Genomic DNA, 23,235 nt, shown 5'->3' with positions numbered 1-23,235 from the left:
AAACAGTTTACAATTGTTTCTGTATACAGTCCAAGCAATTGAGGATTAAGGGCTCGAGGGGTCAAGGGCCCAACAGTGGCAACATGGCAAGTGGGTTCGAACCAGCAACCTTCCAGTTACTAGTCCTGTACCAGTTATTCTTGGAAGCGTTAAAGGTCAAAGAAAAAGTAGATGGACGGCAACAAGACTGATGAATACAATTAAAGAAACATTTCATGAGCAGAACTGGCGGCATATTATTCTTGTTTGAGCCGTTAATGATATTAACATTTTGGCATGTAGTGGATACATTTATCCAAATCGACTTAAAAAACAAGGTGGGCACTTGGGTGGTGCTGCGGTCGTCCACCACTGCTGAGATCCGGGTTGGGTTTGAATCTCAGCAGGTGCTATCGGCTGGTTGGGTGTCTACATTTATTTATTTATTAGGATTTTAATCATGATTTACACACTTTGGTTACATTCACGACAGAAACAGGTACTTACTCGTTACACAAGATTCATTAATTGAAGTTTAAGTCATGAACAATTTTGTATCTCCAATTCACCTCACTCACACGTCTTTGGACTGTGGGAAAAAAACCTCCCGGAGGAAACCCACGCAGACACGTGAAGAACATGCAAACTCCACACAGAAAGGACCCGGACAGCTCCACCTGGGAATCGTTCCCAGGACCTTCTTGCTGTGAGACAACAGTGCTACCCACCAAGTATCTACATGCTGACATGTCTAAGGAATGGAGAATGGCTGAAGCCACAAAATGGATTGCGCCCTGTCTGGGGTATGTTACTGCATTAGGCCTAGTGTTTCCGGGGAAACCGGACCCACCGTGACACCGTGATCTCTCACCAGATAAAGTGGTGGTAAAACATGAGAATGAAATGAAAGGAATTGAAGTTCATTAGCTTTCCTTAAGGGCCCAATTGTGGCAACCTGGCAGTAGTGGTGCTTACAGTAGTGACCTTCCAACTACTAGTCCAGTACGTTCGCCACTGAGTTACCTAGTTAACCACTAAGTTGTCTTTCAGATTAGCGTAATGCTAACAAGTACTGTAATGATGGATGTTATAACTATGCTAAAGCTAAATGCTAATGTTCTGTAAAGGTTGGTGTTGGTCACGCCTGTCATGAAATAAAAATAACTCGCTCTATAATACAGAGACTTGGCGACACCTAGAGGAAGATCTCAGTATTACACACAACAACCAGCTCAGTGCAGTAAGTATATACTGTGGCGCGGGCAAGTATGGAGGAAGGGACGTCGGGGCCGCAAGATGGTTATTTCAGACATTCATTCATACACATAGACATTCACACAACAGACAGACAGAAAAATAGCTGCTTATCCAGCCCTCACCGTAGCCACACCATCCCCAACACTGGGCCACACGGCTACGGTAAGTCTGGACACCACGGCCGCAAGGCTTTCTGGGTAAAGCCCGTTCCGGCCCCCCAGTGGCAGTCGCTACACAGCCCCCTCCCCAAAGGTCAACCGTCCCGGTGACCTACTCACCAGCGTTCACTGGGTGGCTCCATGTCCGCACCGCACCCCATTACACTGCCGAGCCGCCGTTCCACCCACTGCTGCACCTGGCCTACTGGAACACCGCACTGACTCGATCAGTGGGCAGGGCACAAAAAGATGAGTGCCGCCAGTAACACATGCCCCTGCAGCAACACCTGAGCTAGTGCACTCAGACAGATCGGGCATATTGGCCCACCTGGCCATCAGAGCCACCCAAACACCACGATCTCACTTCTGACACCAATGTGGCGCCGGCAAGTATGGAGGAAGGGGCGTCGGGGCCGCGAGATGGTTATTTCAGACATTCATTCATACACATAGACATTCACACAACAGACAGACAGAAAAATAGCTGCTTATCCAGCCCTCACCGTAGCCACACCATCCCCAACACTGGGCCACACGGCTACGGTAAGTCTGGACACCACGGCCGCAAGGCTATCTGGGTAAAGCCCGTTCCGGCCTCCCAGTGGCAGACGCTACAAGGCTAAGGGCAAGCCGTAGCCTAGTGGTTAAGGTACTGGAATAGTAATCAGAAGGTCGCTGGTTCAAGCCCCACCGCTGCCAGTTTGCTGCTGTTGGGTCCTTGAGCAAGGCCCTTAACCCTTAATTGCTCACACTGTATCCTGTATCTGTAATGTAAGTCGCTTTGGATAAAGGCATCTGCTAAATGCCGAAAATGTAAATGTAAATGTGTGGCCAAAAGTATGTGGACACCCCTCTAAATTATTCACTTCAGGTGTATACAATCAATTGTATGAAACAAATCATATGTTTCCAACAGTTTGAGAAAAGCTCTTTTCTGTATGAGCATGTCTTTATTCACCAGGATAATGAAAAGCAGTAAATTATTTATGTATCTTTCTTCATTTGCAGCTTCATCAGGGCTAGGTGTGAGTGAGCAAAGCTAAATTGAGGTCCAGACATGGTTTGACTAGTTTGGTGTGTAGAGACTCAGTTAAGGTTGCAGGTTCAAGCCTCACAATTGCCAAGTTCCCACTGTTGGGTCCCTGAGCAAGGCCCTTAACCCTCAATTGCTTGAATTCAGTCATAATTGTAAGTCTCTTTGGATAAAAGCGTTTATCAAATGATACAAATGTAAATGTAGTGGCCTACAGAGCCCTGACCCAAACTCTATTTGAATTAACCATAATGTCAATCTACTATGTTGTCTGTGCACTTCCAAACAATTTAGCTTTTGCTCACTCACACCTAGTCAGGACGAAGCTGCAAATGGAGATAAATTAATAAATAATTCACTGTTTTTTGTTTTTCTGCTCAATAAAGATTAGCCTAGTTTAGCCCCATTAAAGAAAACAATATCTGTAGTACACATGTAATTACCACAGACAGTTATTTTATTTCGGCATTGAGAAAACAACAGAAATACGAAAAATTGCAGTATTACACACAACAACCACCCTGGTGCTGTTAGTAAACATAAAACATACTATTGCCAAAAGTATTTAGACACTCTCTTAATTATTGAGTTCAGGAGTATACAATTACTTATATGAAACAAATCATATGCTTCCAACCTTGTGGCAACAGTTTGAGAAAAGCTCTTTTCTGTTCCAGCGTGACAGTGTCCCTATGAACAAACTGAGGTCCTTACAGACAAGGTTTTACTAATTCGGTGTGAAGGAACTCCACTGGCCTGAAGAGCCCTGACCTCAACCCAATTCGGATGAACCGTAATGTCAATCTACTATGTTGTCTGTGCACTTTCAAACAATTTTGAAACAAATTTTCAAACAAAACTCACACCTAGTCACGACAAAACTGCAATTATAGATAAATTACATTTACACTTTTGGCATTTAGCAGACTCATTTGCCCAAAGTGACTAACAGTACTGTGACAGTATATTGTCTAAGCAGCTGGGGGTTAAGGGCCTTGCTTAAGGACCCAACAGTGGTAACCTGGAAGCAGTGGGGCTTGAACCAGTGACCTTTCAATTATTAGTCCAGCACCTTAACAGCTAAGCTACAGCTGCCCAAATTAATAAATAATTCACTGCTTTTAATTTTTCTGATGAATAACGACACACAAGTTTAGCCCAAAACAGTGTCATTTTTAAACCCAATCTCTATGAACATATCTGTCGTATACATGTCATTACAACAGACAATTGTTTTGATTTTCTGCATTGAGAAAACAATGTAAAATAATTGTCTGATATTTTACTTAATTCACATTTTACATTTTTAAGATAAGATAAGATAAGATAATCCTTTATTAGTCCCACAATGTTAAATGTAGTTTTAACTACATTTTCTGTTGTTTTACCCTGAGGTGGTTCTGATGGAAACCTGTTTACCCACCCGAGGTTAAGGAATGAAGTCGAGACTGCCGTGCCAACAATGCTGCTCCTGTCAGATGTGACGGGTACCTGGCGTGTTTGCACCAAGAATGTCAAGAACTCACTACAGACTTTATCACAGACTGGACTGAATAATGACTCCAGTTATTTTTGCTAGTTATAACTTTTAGTTCATTTTAATTTGTGTGTGTATGATATTGTGTAAATCCTATGTATTCAAATTATTCTCCAGGCCACCCGAGGAGGATGGAGGTCCCTGCTGAGTCTGGTTCCTCTCCAGTGGTGTATAGTAACGAAGTAATAATACTTCGTTACTGTACTTAAGTAGTTTTTTGAAGTACTTGTACTTTACTGGAGTAGAAAAATTTTCAGCAACTTTCACTTTTACTCCACTACATCTTCTAAAGAAATTGTGTACTTTTACTCCGTTACATTCGCTGTATGTAAATTCGTTACTACAGAATGAAGGTAAATGATGTGAGCTGTGTGACGGACTGCACCTGCGCTTGTGAGTTACACGGTGGTTAAACACATTAATGCGCATGTGCAAACGTTCTCTAAAAGCTATCGGAGTTTTCTAAAAGTGCGTCGTTCACCCAAAGACACGCAAATATGGAGATTTCAGAAGCTCCAACACACTGATGTAAGTTCACAATGATTAACAAAGTGAAGCTGCAGCATCAGCGGGTTTTTTTTTTTATATTATTAGCATGAACATTGTTCAGATATCTACCTACCATTTTTACCGATTACATTCAAACCACAAATAAAACGTTTCATAAATCATTACATTTGTTTGGAATTCATTGACTACAAAACTCATGAATTTCATTATTTTTATATTAAAAACTCACCTACAGACAGATATTTCCTCAGATAACTTCAGTATTAGACCAGCAGAGGAGAGATTCATGGTGCTGAGGAACATGCAGCACATCTTTAATGATCTCAACAAGAACTCAACTTATCCAACTTATTATTAATGATTTAATAAGAAGTTAGAAATGGTGTTTTCTTAAAGTAAGAATACCAATATTTTTTTTAGTTTAACACATGCCATTCAGTGAGTAGATACAGCCCAAAAAAGATGATTTAAATACAGCTTATTTTACTCAAATATTTTGATTTAAATGAATGGTTGAACAGATCATTAAAGGAATAAAAGTGCCACACGTTTTGTTAAACTCTCTTGAGTTTTGCTTTAGATTAATTATGCCAAAATTATTTTTTTGTTATTGAAATATACTACCCAAATAAAAAAATGGGACAGTATAGAAAATGCAAATAAACTAGATGCAGTGTTTCTTACATTTACATCAACTCACATTCTAAAAACGTTGGAACAGGAACATTTAGGGCTAGTAATAAGTTAAAAAAAACAACTAAATAATGTCATGATTTTAAACAGGTGATGTCAACAGTTGATGGGGCGGCACGGTGGCACTGTTGCCTCACAGCAAGAAGGTCCTGGGTTCGATCCCCAGGTGGGGCGGTCCAGGTCCTTTCTGTGTGGAGTTTGCATGTTCTCCCCATGTCTGCGTGGGTTTACTCCGGGTGCTCCGGTTTCCTCCCACAGTCCAAAGACATGCACGTGAGGTAAATCGGAGACAATAAATTATCCATGACTGTGCTAGATATAACCTTGTGAACTGATAAACCTTGTGTGAAGAGTAATTACCGTTTCCTGTCATGAATGTAACCAAAAGTGTAAAAGATGACGTTAAAATCCTAATAAACAAATAAACAATCAACAGTTGATTATGATCATGAATTGGCACAAATCATGTTCAGATGAAAGGAAGAAAACAGGTTAATTGTTAAGGTGGTTTACAGGCTTAAAAGAACAATCTTTATATTTAAAAAGACCGCTTCCATTTATACTAACAGCATTTACTTTTACTTCTACTTTTAATACTTAAGTACATTTAATATCAAATTACTTTTGATACTTAAGTACATTAAACATCAGATACTTTTAGACTTTTACTCAAGTAATATTCTAAAAGGTGACTTTTACTTCTATCTAAGTAAATTTCTGGTAAGATACTTGTACTTTTACTCAAGTATGGCCTTCCGGTACTTTATACACCACTGTTCCTCTCAAGGTTTCTTCCTGTAATTTTAAGGGAGTTTTTTCTTGCCACTGTCGCCCTTGCCTTGCTCAACAGGGGTTTTGGTCTGTAAGAAAAAGCCAAAATAATAATAATTTTGGGTTTCTAGGCTATCTGAATATTTACTTTAACTGTCCCTGAATTCTAATCATGTGAAGTTGTAGTTAGTTGTTAAGCTGTTAATGTTGATTGCATTACATTTATTAGCTGTAATGAACAAATTCTAGAACCCTACATTTAAAAACTGATCTCAATTTAAAGACAACCTCACAATTCTGAAGTCTTAGGATTTCACCCTGGATTGTAACTAGCAAAAATCTTTGTCCTTTTTTCTCTTGAATTTTCACGTCATTATTCACATTTCAAGCTTTTTTTTATATTATCCAGTGACATTAAGTAAAAATAAAGATTTTAAGATGTTCATTACATTCTAATTAAATGATTATTTTTTAGTTTTGTAGTTTTAGTTCATTGTGCAGAAGCGAGAGTTTAAAGTTCCACGTGGGACATTCTGTTGCCAGATTGGACACTTTTAATCATTTAGCACAAACCGTATGTAGGGTGGTGTAGGTGCAAGAAAAAACACTAATTCATTCATTCATTGATTCTCTGTTCTACTACCGCTTTATCGAGGTCAGAGTCGCGGTGGGTCTGATTCAGTGGAAGAAAGTAAATACACCGTACAGGTCGCCAGTCAATCACAGGGCAGGGCAATTTAGTAGGCCTAACTGTATGTCTTTTGACCTATGGAAGGAAATTCTTGCGAGTCTAACTGACTCTAAACTGTTCCTAATCCTGTCCATCCTCAACACTCCTAACGAGAATCACAGCATCTTTATCTCTGCCACCTTCAGCATATATCCTTCAGTCTTTTGCCAGTGCCACCACTTACCTGCCTTTTACTCTGGCAGATACCCTTCTATCACAAATTACTCACTATAACACTTTGCACCATTCAGTCCACCTTGCCTACATCTCTTCTACAACATTCTACCACACTCTCCATTACTTTCTACAGTACACCCCAGTATTTGAACTCATTTGCATAAAACACAGCATTTGCATAATTCTTTAGGGTGATCAGTGGTGAAGCTGGTAAATTGTTTGTAAGAGGTTTTAAATGTCCTCACTGTGTCAGTGTAAATGTCCTGTGGGTATTTATTTATTAGAATTCATTCATTAGGATTCATGACAGGAACGGTAGTTACTCATTACACAAGATTCATCAGTTCACAAGTTTAATGTCAAACACAGTCATGGACAATTTTGTATCTCCAGTTCACCTCACTTGCAAGTCTTTGGACTGTGGGAGGAAACCGGAGCACCCAGAGGAAACCCCACGCAGACAAGGGGAGAAAATGCAAAATCCACACAGAAAGGACCCGGACCGCCCCACCTGGGGGTCGGACTCAGGACCTTCTTGCTGTGAGGTGACAGTGCTACCCACCGAGCCACCCTGCCTGTGGGTATTTAATTTTTCTTTTACATTTTAAAAATCAAGATTTTTGCTAGGTGAGAGTGAGTTATTAAATAAGACTGTGTTTCTGCCTTGCACTCGAACCCACTTCAACACTGACAAACATTACAGAAGCATTAATATAGGGTGACCATACGTCCTCTTTTTCCCGGACATGTCCTCTTTTTAAAACCTAAAAAATGCGTCCGGTCGGGATTTTTAAATCACCAAAAATGTCCGGGATTCGGCTTTTCTAATCTGCACTCACTATTCTGTGTGTATGTTTTTGCATTGGTTTGTTTTTAGGTCTTTTTAGGAGTGCATCTGTTTTGTTAAAATAAGTCTGATTTTCACGTGCACATTCTAACACAGAGGCAACTAGTGATGAGTCGTTCGCGAACGATCCGATTCTGTTGAACGGCTCTTTGAAATGAACAAAAGGAACCGAGTCGCGCCTCAGGGAGCCGTTATAATATATATTTTTATTTCTGCGCAGTTCTTATCGATTGTAATCCACGCATTCTGCTTCCATCAGTAAAAGTGATATCAATATCGGGGCTGTCTTATAGTTTACCCAGTAGCGCCTCCCGAAGAACGAAGAGGCATTTTTTTAAACGGCTCTTTAAAAGGAACGGAGCCAAAAGATCCGACTCCCTTTAAAGAGCCATAATTCCCATCACTATTGTCAACTCCGTGATGGCACTGCATGCTGTGGAAAATGAAATTGCTCAGCAAGCACTAGAAGACACATCTTACTGCTGGGTTTCTACTGATGGGAGCAAGTAATTAAAGTGAATCAAATTAAAGTTAAAAACACTGCTAATAAGTCGGCTGATACGACTGTAGAATACATCAAAGAAACTAAAAAATAAAGGGATTTTTATTTATAGGTGACAACTGTTTTATAATTTGTTGTTATTATTGTTTAGGGCTTAACGCTGAATGTGAAGGAATAAGATTATCTGACCATAAAGGCCCTTGTTAAAGAGCAGCTGTACATTTATTAAAGTTGTTAATATAATTTATTATTAAGTGCACTTCATATATACTCTCAAGTTCATATTGGGACAGTACCGATCATGTGACTTATGACGTGAATTAGATTAAATGCGCATGCGCCAATCATGTTTCATTTCTACTCCGCCAACTCTGCCAACAAAAGTTCAGTAACACAGCTGGATGGTTATTGACTCATTTGTCAACTATTTAAATCTCTACCCCATACACACTGCCATGGTGTCACCAACGACATGACATACCCCCCCCCCCCCCCCCCCCCCTTCCTTCCCGAACCAGGCGTCCTCTTTTTTCAGAACCAAAATATGGTCACCCTAATGAATAAGAATAAATAAATGCACTTTTTAATGCTTTGCTGCAGAGGTTGTGTTTACTTCTTTTCTACTTCTACTGAAAATCAATCAGTGTGTAATTTGGTCAATGTACCCAGCAAACACAACAACATTTAACATAGCAAAACTCTTGGAGGTCGTAACAACTTTGTAGTGCAGTGTTCATGGCCTTAAGGGGGATTTTAACAATCTGGCAACCCGCTGATGGTCAGAGGGGGCGAGACCGGATTCAGATTGAGAGGCGTGACGGTAAAGTTACCTTACCGGACCGGTCCGGGTCTCTGTCCCTCCCTGTAATTGAGAAGATGAGAGCGAGGACTCGGGTCTGAGCCGGTGTGAATAGAAACATGGCGGATGTGGCGGTTGCTCTGGCTGTGTTAGCGGTGATCGTGCTGATCTGTGAGATCGTCCGGAAGCGAGCGGCGCAGTGCGGAGTGCACCTATCCGAGCTCGTCTCTACGGTCCAGCTGTGCGCATGCGCCCACGAACTCAAGCTGCTGTCCGAGCGGGAGCCCGGGATCGCCCTGACCCTCACATACGTCATCTCTGTGGTGCACGCGCTGACGTTCCGCGGCGCGCACGCGAACCCCTCCGGGACGCTCGAGCGCTGGTTCGCCGGCTCGCTGAGTGGCGCGGGCGCGCTCTCCCGATGCGCGTGCCAGTTGGCGGCGGCGGCCGGCGCGGGTGCTTTGATGCGGCGCGCGTGGGCTCTCGGGCTCTCCGACCTGCACGCGCACCACGCGCTCTCGGGATTCCGGTGCACGAGCCCGATCGAGAACGTCAGCGTGCTCGTGGCCGCGGCCGTGGAGCTGGCGTGCGCCTTCACCGTGCACGCGGCGGCCACACTGACGCGCGGACTGGATGAGAAGTTGCGCGTGCACGCCGTTGCAGGCGTGATCACTCTGGTGGTGTATGCAGGTGTGTGATTTTCAATAACATCTTGTCCTGGTCAGGGTCGCTGCAGGTTTTGTGCAGCTCACTCACTGGGCGCAGTGTAGGAATACTCACTACTCAGGGTGGCAATCCATTCAGGGTATCACTAAGTTATTTGGCAAATCCAACACTGAACCAGTTTCACGAAACTTGGCAAGCAGTTTGCTAACTGTAGCATGGGAGATGGGTGGTCTCGTAGGGTGTCTTGCATTGAAATCTGCTGCAATGACCCGGGTACTGCGTTCACCAGACATCAACACAATTTCTATCCACTCCTCACGAGTTAACCTCTACGACATGTCAATGGCTGTAAACAAAGAGAAGCTTGTAAATAACTCATGAAAGAATAAAGTTACGTTAAAACCAAGCACACCATTGTTTTTCTTGTGAAATTCTCAATAAGTTTGATGTGTCACATGACCCTCTTCCCATTGAAAAAACTAAAGTTGGATCCAAAATGGCCGACTTCAAAATGGCCGCCATGGTCACCACCCATCTTGAAAAGTTTTCCCCCTCCCATATACTAATGTGCCACAAACAGGAAGTTAATATCACCAACCATTCCCATTTTATTTAGGTGTATCCATATAAATGGCCCACCCTACATCTATTAGATGAACTGAAACATCAGTTAGAAGCCAGGACTTGTCTGATGTCTGACCCCTGGTTCAATGGGCACAAATTCCCACAGAGACACTAAAATCTTGTGACAATTGTTTTTAAAAGAGTGGAGGCTTTTACTGCTGCACAGTACGGGAAAGAAACAAGACATATTAATGCTCATGGTTTTGAAATGAAATGTCTAAGAAGCTAACAAAGAGGTGTCCATACATTTTTGGCCATATGGTGCATATTGCTAACGGCAACATTTGCATTTGTGCACATACAAGCTGATTTAGTATTATTATGGGACCTTGCATGGTGGCACAGCGGGATATTCCGCTAGCACACCAGCACCGAGATTCTGAACTCCTCGGTTCGAAACTCGGTGTTGCCACCGGTTGGCTGGGCGCCATCTGGCGGGCACAATTGGCAGTGCCTGCAGCAGATACTAATTGGCCACTGTATCTGCAGGGTGGGGGCCGGACTATGTGTGGGTGGGTCTTCATACGCTGTGCAAGGACCCTGATTGGTTGGAGAGACGCCTGTGCGGAATGCAGGGGCGAGAAGAGGAGGGCTGTGCACGTGTCGGAAGAGGCGTTTACAGTGACGTGCTCTCCTCGGATGCAATCTGGTATCTCTCAGCAGCGGAAGACAAAATTGAGCGTTAGGGTGCTCAGGTAGCCACTACTGCTGGGATCTAGGGTTCGAATCCCCAGCAATGCTACCGTCCAGACATAATTGGCTTTGTCTCAGGAGAGGGGACGACTGAGGCCCTGTGATAGATTAGTGTCCTGTACAGGGTGTGCTACTCCACTGAGCCCAGTAATTTTGGGGAAACCTGACGCACCGTGACTCTGACCAGAATAAAGCAGACAAAGAAATGAGACTAAATCACTGAGATCTTCTGTTTGTTCTTAGGTGGCAGTATAACAGGAGCAGTCTTTAACCCGGCGCTGGCTTTCACCTCACAGTTCCCCTGTACTGGCAGCACATTCGTAGAGAACTGCCTGGTCTACTGGGTGGGTCCAGTCCTAGGTAAGATGTACACTCATGTTTATGTGCAAATGGGTAATTCTGCACACACACACACACACACACAGCAGAAGTTTTGCATACAGTAAAATGCTGATTCATAGCTGAGGGGCTTTTCCCCCCCAAACCACCAGCGCCTGTTGTTGATAAGCCCTCACATTTTTTCCTGGATCCTTGTAGCCATTGTAACACTGTTGCTCAGTCAGATGAGGAAGCAGAATATACACCGATCAGCCATAACATTAACACCACCTCCTTGTTTCTACACTTACTGTCCATTTTATCAGCTCCACTTACCATATAGAAGCACTTTGTTCATCTGTTTGTCTACATACTTTTTTATCCTGCTTTCACCCTGTTCTTCAATGGTCAGGACCTCCACAGGACCACTACAGAGCAGGTATTATTTAGGTGGTGGATCATTCTCAGCACTGTAGTGACACTGACATGGTGGTGGTGTGTTAGTGTGTGTTGTGCTGGTATGAGTGGATCAGACACAGTGTCCATTCACTGTCCACTCTATTAGACACTCCTACCTAGTTGGTCCACCTTGTAGATGTAAAGTTAGAGACGATCGCTCATCTATTGCTGCTGTTTGAGTTGGTCATCTTCTAGACCTTCATCAGTGGTCACAGGATGCTGTCTGCTGTTGGCTGGATGTTTTTGGTTGGTGGACTATTCTCAGTCCAGCAGTGACAGTGAGGTGTTTAAAAACTCCAGCAGCGCTGCTGTGTCTGATCCACTCATACCAGCACAACACACACTAACACACCACCACCATGTCAGTGTCACTGCAGTGCTGAGAATGATCCACCACCTAAATAATACCTGCTCTGTGGGGGTCCTGTGGGGGAGCTGATAAAATGGACAATGTGTGTAGAAACAAGGAGGTGGTTTTAATGTTATGGCTGATCAGTGTATGTAAAGCATATGTGTGTGTGTGTGTGTGTGTGTGTGTGTGTGTGTGTGTGTGTGTGTGTGCAGGCATGGTATGCTCCGTACTGCTGTTTGACAAAATCCTTCCAGCTTTTACTGCAAAGAGCACAACTCAGGAGGACCAGAACATCGACACTATCAAGAGGAAAAAGTGGAATTAAGCAAACCGTCAGGCCTGAAAATGATGTTTTAGTCACAAGAAAGCTGCTAAATGAATAACAATACAGATGTATTGTTACTACAGAACAGCACAAAATGAATAACAGTGTTTTATTTTTTAAAAATTAAAAATTTTATTTTATTTTAGCTAGAGCAACTGTACCAGGTTGTGATTTTAAGTGATTTTTTTTAGATTATAATGTATTTGTCATATACAGAATACATACACATGTACAGTACAGTGAAATGTTTCTTTCGTATATCGCGGCTTGTTTGGTTGGCCTTGCTCAAGGGCCAAACAGTGGCTGCTAGAGAATGATTTGCGATTAGTCTTACTAAAGGTCAGCAGAGTGAAAACTGTTGAACATGAATGTACAGATTGTTATACACAGGCACTACAGTCTTACACTTTACCTGAATACGAACAATACAGATCGATGAACTGGGTGCTAGGATTCCAATCTCAGAGGTGCTCTCAGCCAGTCAGGCATCTGCACAGACATGATTGGCTATTTCTTTCCTGTATTATTTCTCCCTTCATCATCCAATCTAGTCATTTCCAATTCCCGGTTGTGAATCCGCTGCTGCTTGCACAACCTCTTATCTTATCAAGAAGACCCGGATCACCACACAACCCCTCCGACATGTGTCCAATCTGCGACCACTTCTGATCACCTGCCAGTATTCGGTTCTTGCACAGAGCTGTATCACGTATGGAGAGTCAAGCTAAGCTCCATGTGTGGTTCCGAATCCCAAGCAGTGCTATCGGCCAGTTGAGTGTCTACTTACAGACATGATTGGCTATGTCTAATGGGGGAGGAGTGCTCGAGGGGAAACTTGATCTGAGAAATGTAATGCAACATTCCTGGAAGCAGAAGTAGGTGAAAGCTATGCAAATTATAAAGCAGCACTAATAGTGATATGCACAATTTTACTGGATTAATGGACAGAAGAATTAATGTCTCAGGAAACACTAATGTGATGTAACTTCAGTGATGTAACAGTTGCACCAAACTGTTTAACATACAATATGAACCACAGGATGTAATGCTGGTTTGTTAAAAATATACAAGTATAGTCAATAAACAAGACATAGCACATTTCTGCACATTATCTGTGATATTTATTTACTGGACCAAGTTTACTTGTTGATCTTAATGCTACTGTAATTATAACAATAAATGAGCACAATAAAAAAAAATGTAATTAATAAACACACTAACACCACGTGTCTTTTCTGTCTTTATACTGTACATGAACTATTGAAACATCTCACATACTGTATTTATTAGATTATCAGTGTATTTGCATACTTAGACTTCACTTCTAAAATACAGACATTTAATTTAGTGTGAACGTTTATGATTATATATGGCCTACAGTATGTGGAAACCCCTCCTAATTCTGTTCCGTTTGCAGCTTGTTCAAAACGCAGCTGCTGGGTTACTGACTGGTACAAAGAAAAGGGAGCACATTTCACCCATCCGGACCTTCCTCCATTGGCTCCCAGTAAAATATCGTGTAGAATTGAAGGTTCTTTTATTCGTATTTATAGTCCGGCCCCCACCCTGCAGATACGGTGACCAATTAGTATCTGCTGCAGGCACTGCCAATTATGCCCGCTAGATGGCGCCCAGCCGACCGGTGGCAACACAGAGTTTCGAACCAGGGAGTTCAGAAATGACCAGAGACTTTTAACTATCCCACGCTCCCGGATGAGGTCCAAAGGTGATCGGGCTTTCTCTATGGCCACCCTGAAGTTATGGAACAACTTGCCACTGTTTATTTAGGCATCCCCTTCAAGCAATCGTGTTAAATCCAACTTCCAACAAGACCTATTTATTTTCACATGCTTTTGGGTTTTAGCTTGGCTTTTTCTCTGCCAACTGTTTTTTTTTTACACTGAATTTTATTTTGCTATATGTCTTTTACTTTATTTTATGTCACTGATTTGTTTTTTGATCATTCTGATTTTATTGTACAGTGCCTTGGACGACCCTCGGGGTCTTTGAAGGCGCTCTATAAATAAACTTGACTTGACTTAATTATTTAGTTCAGGTGTTTCAACCACAAAGATTATTAACAGGTGTATACAAATCATTATGTCAAAGAAATAACATTTTTGGAAGCCCTTTTCTGTTCTGGTTTGACTGTGCCCCCTTTGCACGATGATCAGTCTGTAAAGGCATGGTTCGACAAGTATGCTGTGGAGGAACTCCAGTGGCCTTTACAGAGCCTTGACCTTAACCCCATTAAACGTATCTGAAATAAATTGGAATGTCGATTCTGAGCCAGGTCTTCTAGTCCAACTTCAGTGCATGAGCTCCATAAATGCTTCTTTGAATGAATGGACACACATTTTCACAAACACAGGAGGTTATAGCCACATTACATTAATAAATCACGGGATTTTTTGTCATGACCATATGAACTATGAACTCTGCACAACAAATAAAAAGTGCAAATGAGAGTTTTGTTACAACCTTTGCTCTTCCAGTCACTTACTATCAAACCATTATTACCTAATTCTGGAAGAAGCTAGTTTAGAGAAGTTTAAGTTATAGAGAAGGCCCAGAGGTCTTTTTTATCTGTACATTAAGCATTACAGACGATGCAGAAGCTGAACAGGATGTCCAGCAAAAGTCAAAATGAAAAAAGAATTTTAAAGTGGTTTGATTAATTCCAGGATGGAAACTGGATTAAAGCTAACTGGTGGTGGCCCTGTTCCTTATTTCCACCCCTGAATATAAGGGCAAGGACGTGAACATGTAAGCATGTGGCAATCAGTTTCAGTACAACAGGATGTACAGGGTATCTGATCCTGTCTCAATTGCTTCTTCTATCTAATTCCCTGGTGTAATCTGTAATTAAACCTAATCCTTTTAGCTACTGATTCAGCTGCTTCTGCTTCTCTCTAATGTGTGGAGCCCTGGGTTCAGTTTCATATGTACAGTAAAACTGTTGCCAGATCAACCATTTCATCAGCAATCAAAAATACTACAAACTTGACCCGATCATTATATTTTTGGTTTCTAAATTAAATTGTAGTATATTACTTTATTTTTTTGTTTGTTTAGTGGAGTATAATAATTAATATTATATTATTTATAATATTACAATAATATTACAATTAACACATATTGTAAAGTCTTTTTTTTTGTTAAATCTTACTATGACTGAGAAGTGGGTGATCAGACACATTCCTGCCGTTCACAACACACACGCTACAGAGGGAACTGATTCATAAATGATTTACTCATCAGTAAGCTGTGAACACAGCGGAGGGGCAAACTTCACACAAATGAACTAAAGATAGAACACCAAACCAGACACAAAAATGAAGGTTAAAAAAAAGTAGAAACAGTCATAACCATGCATCTAAGACGCCTTGATGTGACAGACAAATCCAAAAAATGAGGCAACAGCGTTCATCTTTTGTTAGATCCAGGGCCTGAAATCACATCATATTTATAACAGAACTTTTTTAAAACTGATAGTTTTCTACACCAATTTTGTTGAAAATGTCAAATGTTTTTTTAAGACTTTCATGTGGATCCAGCAGCTCATGTTGAGTGGTTGAACAGCCTAATCATTAGGAGTAGCCCAAGCAGGTATAGCAGGTAAATGTGGGGAAGTAAGTACACTGACCAGAATGATCTGATGTGGCGAGTAGTTGAAAGAAAAAATAAAACAAACATATACATCATTTGATTGTACAGTTTTTTTTCTTTCAGCTGCTCCCATATTTAGGAATCGCCTCAGTGGATCTGGCCTACATGCCTGATCTGGCTCAGTTTTTACACCAGATGCCCTTCCTGACGCAGCCATTCAAAGTATACAAAAGACTGCACATACAAAAGTGCCGTTTAAAGCCAGGGCTGAACATTAATGCTTTTCTACTGGATTACACACCGACATCTTCACAGAACATAAGCAAAACTCTCGGGTATAAAATAAAACATATTAGTGTAAATTTTTTTTATAATAGTTTAAAGTACAGCTGAAAAGAAATTAAGCATCTTGCACAAGTGCTTTGTAGAAAAACTATTTTATTTCTTGACGTTTCATACAAATAAGATAAAGCAGTCATCATTTGGTCTGAAGGACAAACACAAAACAAAGAAACAGAAATGCTGTCGGGTTTAAGAAACCTTGGCCTCGAAATTGACCTCCTCCATCTAGGTCCATCAGATCTGGACCGGACTGTAGAAGACTCCCAAAATATAGGCCTTTAAGTGCTTCAGGTAACAGCAGCAAACAATTCATCTGCAGATGAAAAGTACAACGAAGAAAACAGAGGGAAAATATAAAGGACAATTCACACTGGGGCTGGAACACGATTCAAAATTTTAATCGAGATTAATCGACTGTGAAAATAACTAAACAAAATTTGAACAGTTATGCACATTTTTATTGCAAGAAAATGTTTACCAATAAAAAAATTATGATAAAATTTTTAAATTTAAATTCTTTTTTAGAAAGTCAGCCAATGCCTATATAGAGTTGTTAACAGCTACCCATCTTTCAGCCAGTTATTTATTTAATTTTTTTAAATTTTCTATTTTCCCACTTTTCCTAATCTAGTCGTGTCCAATTACCCTGATTGCGTCCTCTATACTGATTCAACCCTTCACCGCTGACTGAGGACGCCTCTCAACTGACATGCTCCCCCTCCGGCACGTAGTCAGTACAGACTGCATTTTTCACCTGCACGAGTCAAGTTCATACACCGACGGGCACTGTGTACGGAGGGCCACACCCCCATCAGCATTATTCCTCAGCCCTGTGCAGGCGCCATCAGTCAGCCAGCAGGGGTCGCAGTTGCACCAGTTATGAGGACCTATGATCCGACTTTTTACCCCTATGAACAACAGCCAATCGTTCATGCCGCCCAGCCCAGTCAGAAAGGCAGAGCTGAGATTCGATACGATGTATTCGAAACCCCAACTCTGTGCCACCTGAGCGTTTCAGCCAGTTATTTAAAATGACAAGTTTGTTCACATTATCTGGCAAAAGTGAGGATCTAACCCTGCCACTGAAAACAGCCGCTCAGGGTACTACAATGAACTGTTTCTAGATGCAACACGTATAACGTCATGTAGACCCGCATCGTTAACTATGTTAAAGCGTCTACAGTCTATTGCAAGCCATTTAACACCAGTGTTTGTAATGTTCCCACGACGTGTCTAGTCCATGCGCTTTATATTCAAATTCATCTGAAATATGAGTCTGAGCTCATTTTGCCTGTATCACGTATCCGTGCGCGCAGACGCCTGACGAGACAAAAGTACTCTGACCAAAGATGATATTAAGGCGTCAAAGAATTACTGTAATTTTGTCTAGTGCTGTTTTCTCAAGCAAAAATGATTATTTAAAATGCCCTATATTTTACAATATGTAGCAGCAGCAGCAGCTGGACTAATTTGTAACTCACGACCGCAAACTGGAGAAAGACCGGTGTTATCGTTATACAGTATAAACACAATGTTGAGTTAAAGCAGCGCAAATTACCACAGTGAAGTATGTTTACAGTGGCACAAACAAAGCCCAATAAAACATAGTTTGATTAAATATTTTATTCTTAATTATTTTTTATTTAAGCGCGATTAAATTTTTTATGCGTTAATTAACGACAGCCCTAATTAACACCAAACCTGTTATAAGATTGTTTTCACAATACCTTACAGAACAATTTACTTTTAACTCAAATAACACATCAGCTGCGCTTGACATGCCAGGCCTTTTGTGGGATGCGACTCTGCACCTCAAGCTATCTTTGTTTTACATGGCTTCTGTATTTAACTAAACTCACAGCTATGTAGCTGAAGCCTGAACTTCATTTAAGGACTGAAGAAGTCATTCAGATTGAGTGATGAAACGTATCTCTACAACAAACTTGTGTCCAGATGAACTGATTCAACTTTGTGGATTTGTGTACCTGGATTATTGAGCATGCATCAACAGATTCATTTAAGGGCGCTCAGATGGGGGGTGGGGGTGGGATGGTGTTAATCTGTGCAGGCCACTGGAGTTTCTTTAAACAAAGATGTTCTTTATATATTTATAGAGCTTGCTTTGTGCACAGGGGCACTTTCCGAAAGTGTTGCTGCAAAGTTGGAAGCATGTAATTTACTTTATATAATTAAACCTTTTAGAAACGGGTGTGGCTGAAACACATTTTGTCCATACAGTGTAGCTTGTGTATAATTATACGACATTATGCACATTACTGTTGATGACTTATTTACCAGTGATCAACATCAGCGTCGTCAAACTGTCCGGCTACTGCAGAATTAGGGTCGACCTCCATTCCATCTGGGAAACAAACAAGAGGAACAATGAAAGCAAGTAAAACCTTGTAACCGCATAAAGATACACACTTGGACTAGAGGGTTATAACGAGTAAGAAAGTGTACAATGCTGTTATCAAGGATTCACTTATAACTCACTATCACATTTTCTCCAGATCAAAGACTTTAGACTCAAAGACAAATTCACATTAGACCTGGGTTTCAATCTCAGAGATGCTATTGGCCATCGGGCGACTACACAGACCTGGTTGGCTGAGGTGAGGGGGTGACCAAAGCCCTGTCCATGGTATTCCTGCCTTGCAACCAGTGTTTTCTGATGGAACTGGGCCTGCTGTGACCCTGACCAGGGTATAGAAAATAATGAAAATGAAACTAACATACACCGATCAGCCATAACATTGAAACCACCTCCTTGTTTCTACACTCACTGTCCATTTTATCAGCTTCACTTACCATATAGAAGCACTTTGTAGTTCTACAATTACTGACTGTAGTCCATCTGTTTCTCTGCATGCTTTGTTAGCCCCCTTTCATGCTGTTCTTTAATGGTCAGGACCCGCACAGAACCACCACAGAGCAGGTATTATTTATGTGGCGGATCATTCTCAGCACTGCAGTGACACTGACATGAGTGGTGGTGTGTTAGTGTGTGTTGTGCTGGTATGAGTGGATCAGACACAGCAGCGCTGCTGGAGTTTTTACCTCACTGTCACTGCTGGACTGAGAATAGTCCACCAACCAAAAACATCCAGCCAACAGCGCCCCATGGGCAGTGTCCTGTGACCACTGATGAGGGTCTAGAAGATGCCCGACACAAAGAGCAGCAATAGATGAACGATCGTCTCTGACTTTACATCTACAAGGTGGACCAACTAGGTAGGAGTGTCTAATAGAGTGGACACGGTATTTAAAAACTCCAGCAGCGCTGCTGTGTCTGATCCACTCATACCAGCACAACACACACTAACACACCACCACCATGTCAGTGTCACTGCAGTACTGAGAGTTATCCACCACCTAAATAATACCTGCTCTGTAGTGGTCCTGTGGGGGTCCTGACCATTGAAGAGCAGGGTAAAAGCAGGCTAAAAAGGTATGTAGAAAAACAGATGGACTACAGTCAGTAATTGTAGAACTACAAAGTGCTTCTATATGGTAAGTGGAGCTGATAAAATGGACAGTGAGTGTAGAAACAAGGAGGTGGTTTTAATGTTATGGCTGATTGGTGTATACATGCACAGCCACCTGAAGACGAGCGGGCTTCAGCGACAGCGACTAAGGATTAAATTAAAACCCAAAACACAAGGCAGGGTATTCAATGTAGTAAAATCTGAGCAAAGTTTATTTGCTTATTTAGATTTGTTTTTAGGAAGAAAAAATACAAATAGTTTCCAACTGTCTACTTAAACACACTATGCTGGATATGACAGGCTCCATAATGTTCTATGTCTCCCTGTCTGTCCTTCATCTTACAAGCAGAGTACTGTCTCTAGGCAAGCTTGCACTCATAGGCTTGCTTATCATGGAGATTTAGCATGTTCCTGCCACCTAGTGGTTACACAAAAAAAGCACCGTTTTTATTCACTCTGCTCCAGCTGACTGACCTTCAAACCCAGACTGTGGCTCGCCAGTTCGAACTCCAGCCATGTGAAACTGTTCGGTTACAGACTGCGCCAGCATCCCTTCCAGCCTCTGCAGTGTCGCCTGGCCCTCGGTGGTCAGGTGGGACAAGCCCTCTTCGTATGTATAGAACGTAGGAACGTCTCCCTGACCCTCCTCTGTAGGAAACAGAAGGGACAAAAGAGTGAGAAGCTGCAAACAAAAAGTGTACTGTATCCTAAGACTTTCATGGAACTTTTGTTGTAAATGTGAGCCCTTTACCAGCCTCGTCCTCTTCATATTCCTCTCCTTCAAATTCGTCCTCGTCTGAGTCTGCGTCATCTGGATCAGGGTGCAAGGCCTGGCAGTCACACATGGCAGAAAACATGGCCTCAACTGCAACACACACACAATTTGGAAGGTTCTATAAACATTTCTGACAATCGCAAGCCCTCATATATATTTTTTTGCTCACATTGTGCCATCGACTTATTATGTATGCCACAATTTCGCATTTGCTCGTTTTTGGGGGGGATTTGGCTGGGCAAAGAAGAGGGTGGAAGCTGTAAAGTGGGTTGTGTATGAAATGGAACAACTGCGTTTGGTGCTAAAGGCTTGAGCTGTGTAGGTAAGCTGAAAGATGGAAAGCCAAACATTTCCATAAAATACATTTCGCCTCTACTGCTGCTGATCTCCGTTCCTGACTGAGACCAACACATGCCCCCTTCGACACAAGTGCTATTGCTTTTTACCTGTATGAGGTGGGTTCATATGGAGATCCACATGATGCACAGAGAGTCACACACCAATCTCCATTATTTCCTGTCTCTGTGCAGGTGCCATCAATCAGTCAGCAGAGGACGTAATTGCAGCAGTTACGGTCCTCCCTCCCTTTGACTAGCCAATCATTGTCCGTGTAGGCGCTCAGCCGCTGTTAGCAGAACTGAGATTCGAACTCAGGAGCTTGGGATGTCAGCACTGGAACGTCCTAATAATGTACTAATTTTGAATTTCGCTGTTACATTAAGCCACCTGTTTTCGGTTAGACCCAAAAACTGTTCTTGATAGCCGTTATGGTGTGGTATAAGCATCAGAGTTGAGAGTTTTGACAATGCCCAGTAAAATGAGCACATTCTGATGTTTGAGTGGAAGGGGACAACTATTTAAATTAAGTACAATCAAATAAAGCTGTCATGCAAAACATTATTTCTAAAACCCCTCAGCATTACTAAGGACATGAGCACACACTCACGCGCTGCCTTATCACTGGGTACGAATCGGATCTCTGTGATGACCTCATCTTCATTGTCATCATCATCATCATCACTCTCTTCTTCAGCATCGTCATCTGGAGCTCTCTCTCGCATCTCGGCTTCATTTTCATCTGCTAATTCAGAACCAATCAGATCATTAAACCTATAAGAGGAGGCAAGCCTGTAAAATTTCCCCCAGCCATGATAAATACTTAATAAAACATGGTTAATAACATAAGTAAGGTTATAGCTAGCATTCCAATGAGCCAGCCCACCACCGCGAAGGACTTGAGCTTTCGAGTTTGAATCTTAGCAGTGCCAATCAACCACGGTTGGGTGTCCAGTAGGAACAACTGGCCAGGCCTGAGAGAGAAAGGTCGACTGGTTTTCATTGCTGCTACAGAAATCCAACCTCTGCTGTCTGTATAAGCGGTGGCTGATTCACGGAGGGCATAGCACAACTACGTATGCGATACAGCTCTTTAAGAGAATCAGCACAGGGGTGGTGCATGCAGCAAGGGCATCCCTAACTAGAAGGCTTAAGATCAATCTCCAGGAGTTTTGTGTAACATGCAAACATTTACTCACTGTCAAGTTTTTTGTTGACCATCACATAAAGATGCTCCTGTGGATAAGCGCTCACATCTCGACAGACGGCATGTAGGCTGATGGAGGGATAGTCCAACAGAAATCCAAGTCCTGACCCATCAAACCAGGAAAGAGAACTGAGAGAATAAAAGACAGTATTAGTTCAGATATGGTGTCTAAATCCACAAAAAATCATTTTAAATGTTCCACTTCCCCGTGTCTGCGTGGGTTTACTCCGGTTGCTCCGGTTTCCTCCCACAGTCCAAAGACATGCAAGTGAGGTGAAGTAGAGATACAAAATCAAATCAAGATTTATTTGTCACATACATAGTCATACACAGTACAACTGGCAGTGGAATACTCAGCCACAGTAATTACAAAAAGTACAAAATAGTGAAAATATATACTATAAAAAAAAAAAAATATATATATAAAAGAGCAGTTGAAAGTTTTATAATGCTATACAGATGTGATTACTATACACAAATACAAATCCATATATATATATATATATATATAGAAAGTCACAAGACAAAAATAACGACCTTATAGAATAAATAAGTATTTACTTACGATTCAGCCACATATAAGGTTCCTGTTCCCAGTCCTTTACCACCGAGCACTGCTGTTGTACTCGCCTGCTGGTGCCTCACCCCCTCCACAGGGGGAGATAAACTTTTTAACAAAACCATATTTACCCAAAATGAGTAAAATCACCTCCTGCTTTACCTTCACCGAGTACCTGACAGATCTGTACCCAGCCTGCGTGGTGGCTATTGGCTAATTCTTCTAGCTAGCTAACAACAACACTAGCACGACGCTAGGCGCTACAGTATGGAGAACGCTTATTGTTAGCAAGCTACAGGAATATAAATACTAATATTAATACTTTTAACAATCAGTAAAATAAAGGACGCAAACGTTCTGGCAGGTAGGGATCTTATTATGAGGCAAATCACTACAACACGTTACTTTGTCGTTTCCACTGGCGCCACATGAGGTGGCGGCGTCCCAAATCAACCTCGCTCCCTACCTAGTGTACTTCGAGAAGTCCAG

At 41.8% G+C, this 23,235-nt stretch overlaps 2 protein-coding genes across 3 annotated transcripts; one reads left to right on the top strand and one right to left on the bottom strand.

The window, feature by feature from the left end:
* The first annotated feature begins 9,011 nt into the window (after positions 1-9,011).
* On the top strand, positions 9,012-13,647 carry aqp11 (aquaporin 11). The gene is made up of 3 exons (XM_063004410.1): positions 9,012-9,683; positions 11,220-11,336; positions 12,318-13,647. Exons 1-3 carry the CDS (start codon positions 9,113-9,115, stop codon positions 12,428-12,430), a joined length of 801 nt encoding a protein of 266 aa, XP_062860480.1. The 5' UTR covers positions 9,012-9,112; the 3' UTR covers positions 12,431-13,647.
* Positions 13,648-16,460: 2,813 nt separating this feature from the next.
* Positions 16,461-23,203, bottom strand: clns1a (chloride channel, nucleotide-sensitive, 1A). Of its 2 annotated transcripts, XM_063004408.1 has the most exons (7): positions 22,753-23,200; positions 22,180-22,316; positions 21,591-21,725; positions 20,621-20,734; positions 20,344-20,517; positions 18,677-18,743; positions 16,461-16,694 (listed from the first exon to the last, which is right to left on the bottom strand). In XM_063004408.1, coding segments are annotated over exons 1-7 (747 nt in total). In that variant the 5' UTR covers positions 22,872-23,200; the 3' UTR covers positions 16,461-16,693. The 2 variants fall into 2 exon arrangements, with proteins under 2 accessions (XP_062860478.1, XP_062860479.1); XM_063004409.1 differs by lacking the exon at positions 16,461-16,694 and having other exon boundaries at positions 18,673-18,743; positions 21,591-21,722; positions 22,753-23,203.
* Between the last annotated feature and the right edge of the window lie 32 nt (positions 23,204-23,235).

This window comes from Trichomycterus rosablanca, chromosome 11, assembly GCF_030014385.1.
Source record: "Trichomycterus rosablanca isolate fTriRos1 chromosome 11, fTriRos1.hap1, whole genome shotgun sequence".
NCBI lineage: Eukaryota > Metazoa > Chordata > Actinopteri > Siluriformes > Trichomycteridae > Trichomycterus > Trichomycterus rosablanca.
This window is presented reverse-complemented; position numbering and strand designations above follow the sequence as displayed.

Coding starts and splice junctions, on each gene's coding strand:
- clns1a (XM_063004409.1), bottom strand. CDS start 22,871: ATGGTTTTGTTAAAAAGTTTATCTCCCCCTGTGGAGGGGGTGAGGCAC. Junction 21,723..22,179: donor GGTCAACAAAAAACTTGACA/GTGAGTAAATGT, acceptor CTGAATTAGCAG/ATGAAAATGAAGCCGAGATG. Junction 18,744..20,343: donor GCCACAGTCTGGGTTTGAAG/GTCAGTCAGCTG, acceptor TTTGTTTCCCAG/ATGGAATGGAGGTCGACCCT.
- aqp11 (XM_063004410.1), top strand. CDS start 9,113: ATGGCGGATGTGGCGGTTGCTCTGGCTGTGTTAGCGGTGATCGTGCTG. Junction 9,684..11,219: donor CACTCTGGTGGTGTATGCAG/GTGTGTGATTTT, acceptor GTTTGTTCTTAG/GTGGCAGTATAACAGGAGCA. Junction 11,337..12,317: donor CTGGGTGGGTCCAGTCCTAG/GTAAGATGTACA, acceptor GTGTGTGTGCAG/GCATGGTATGCTCCGTACTG.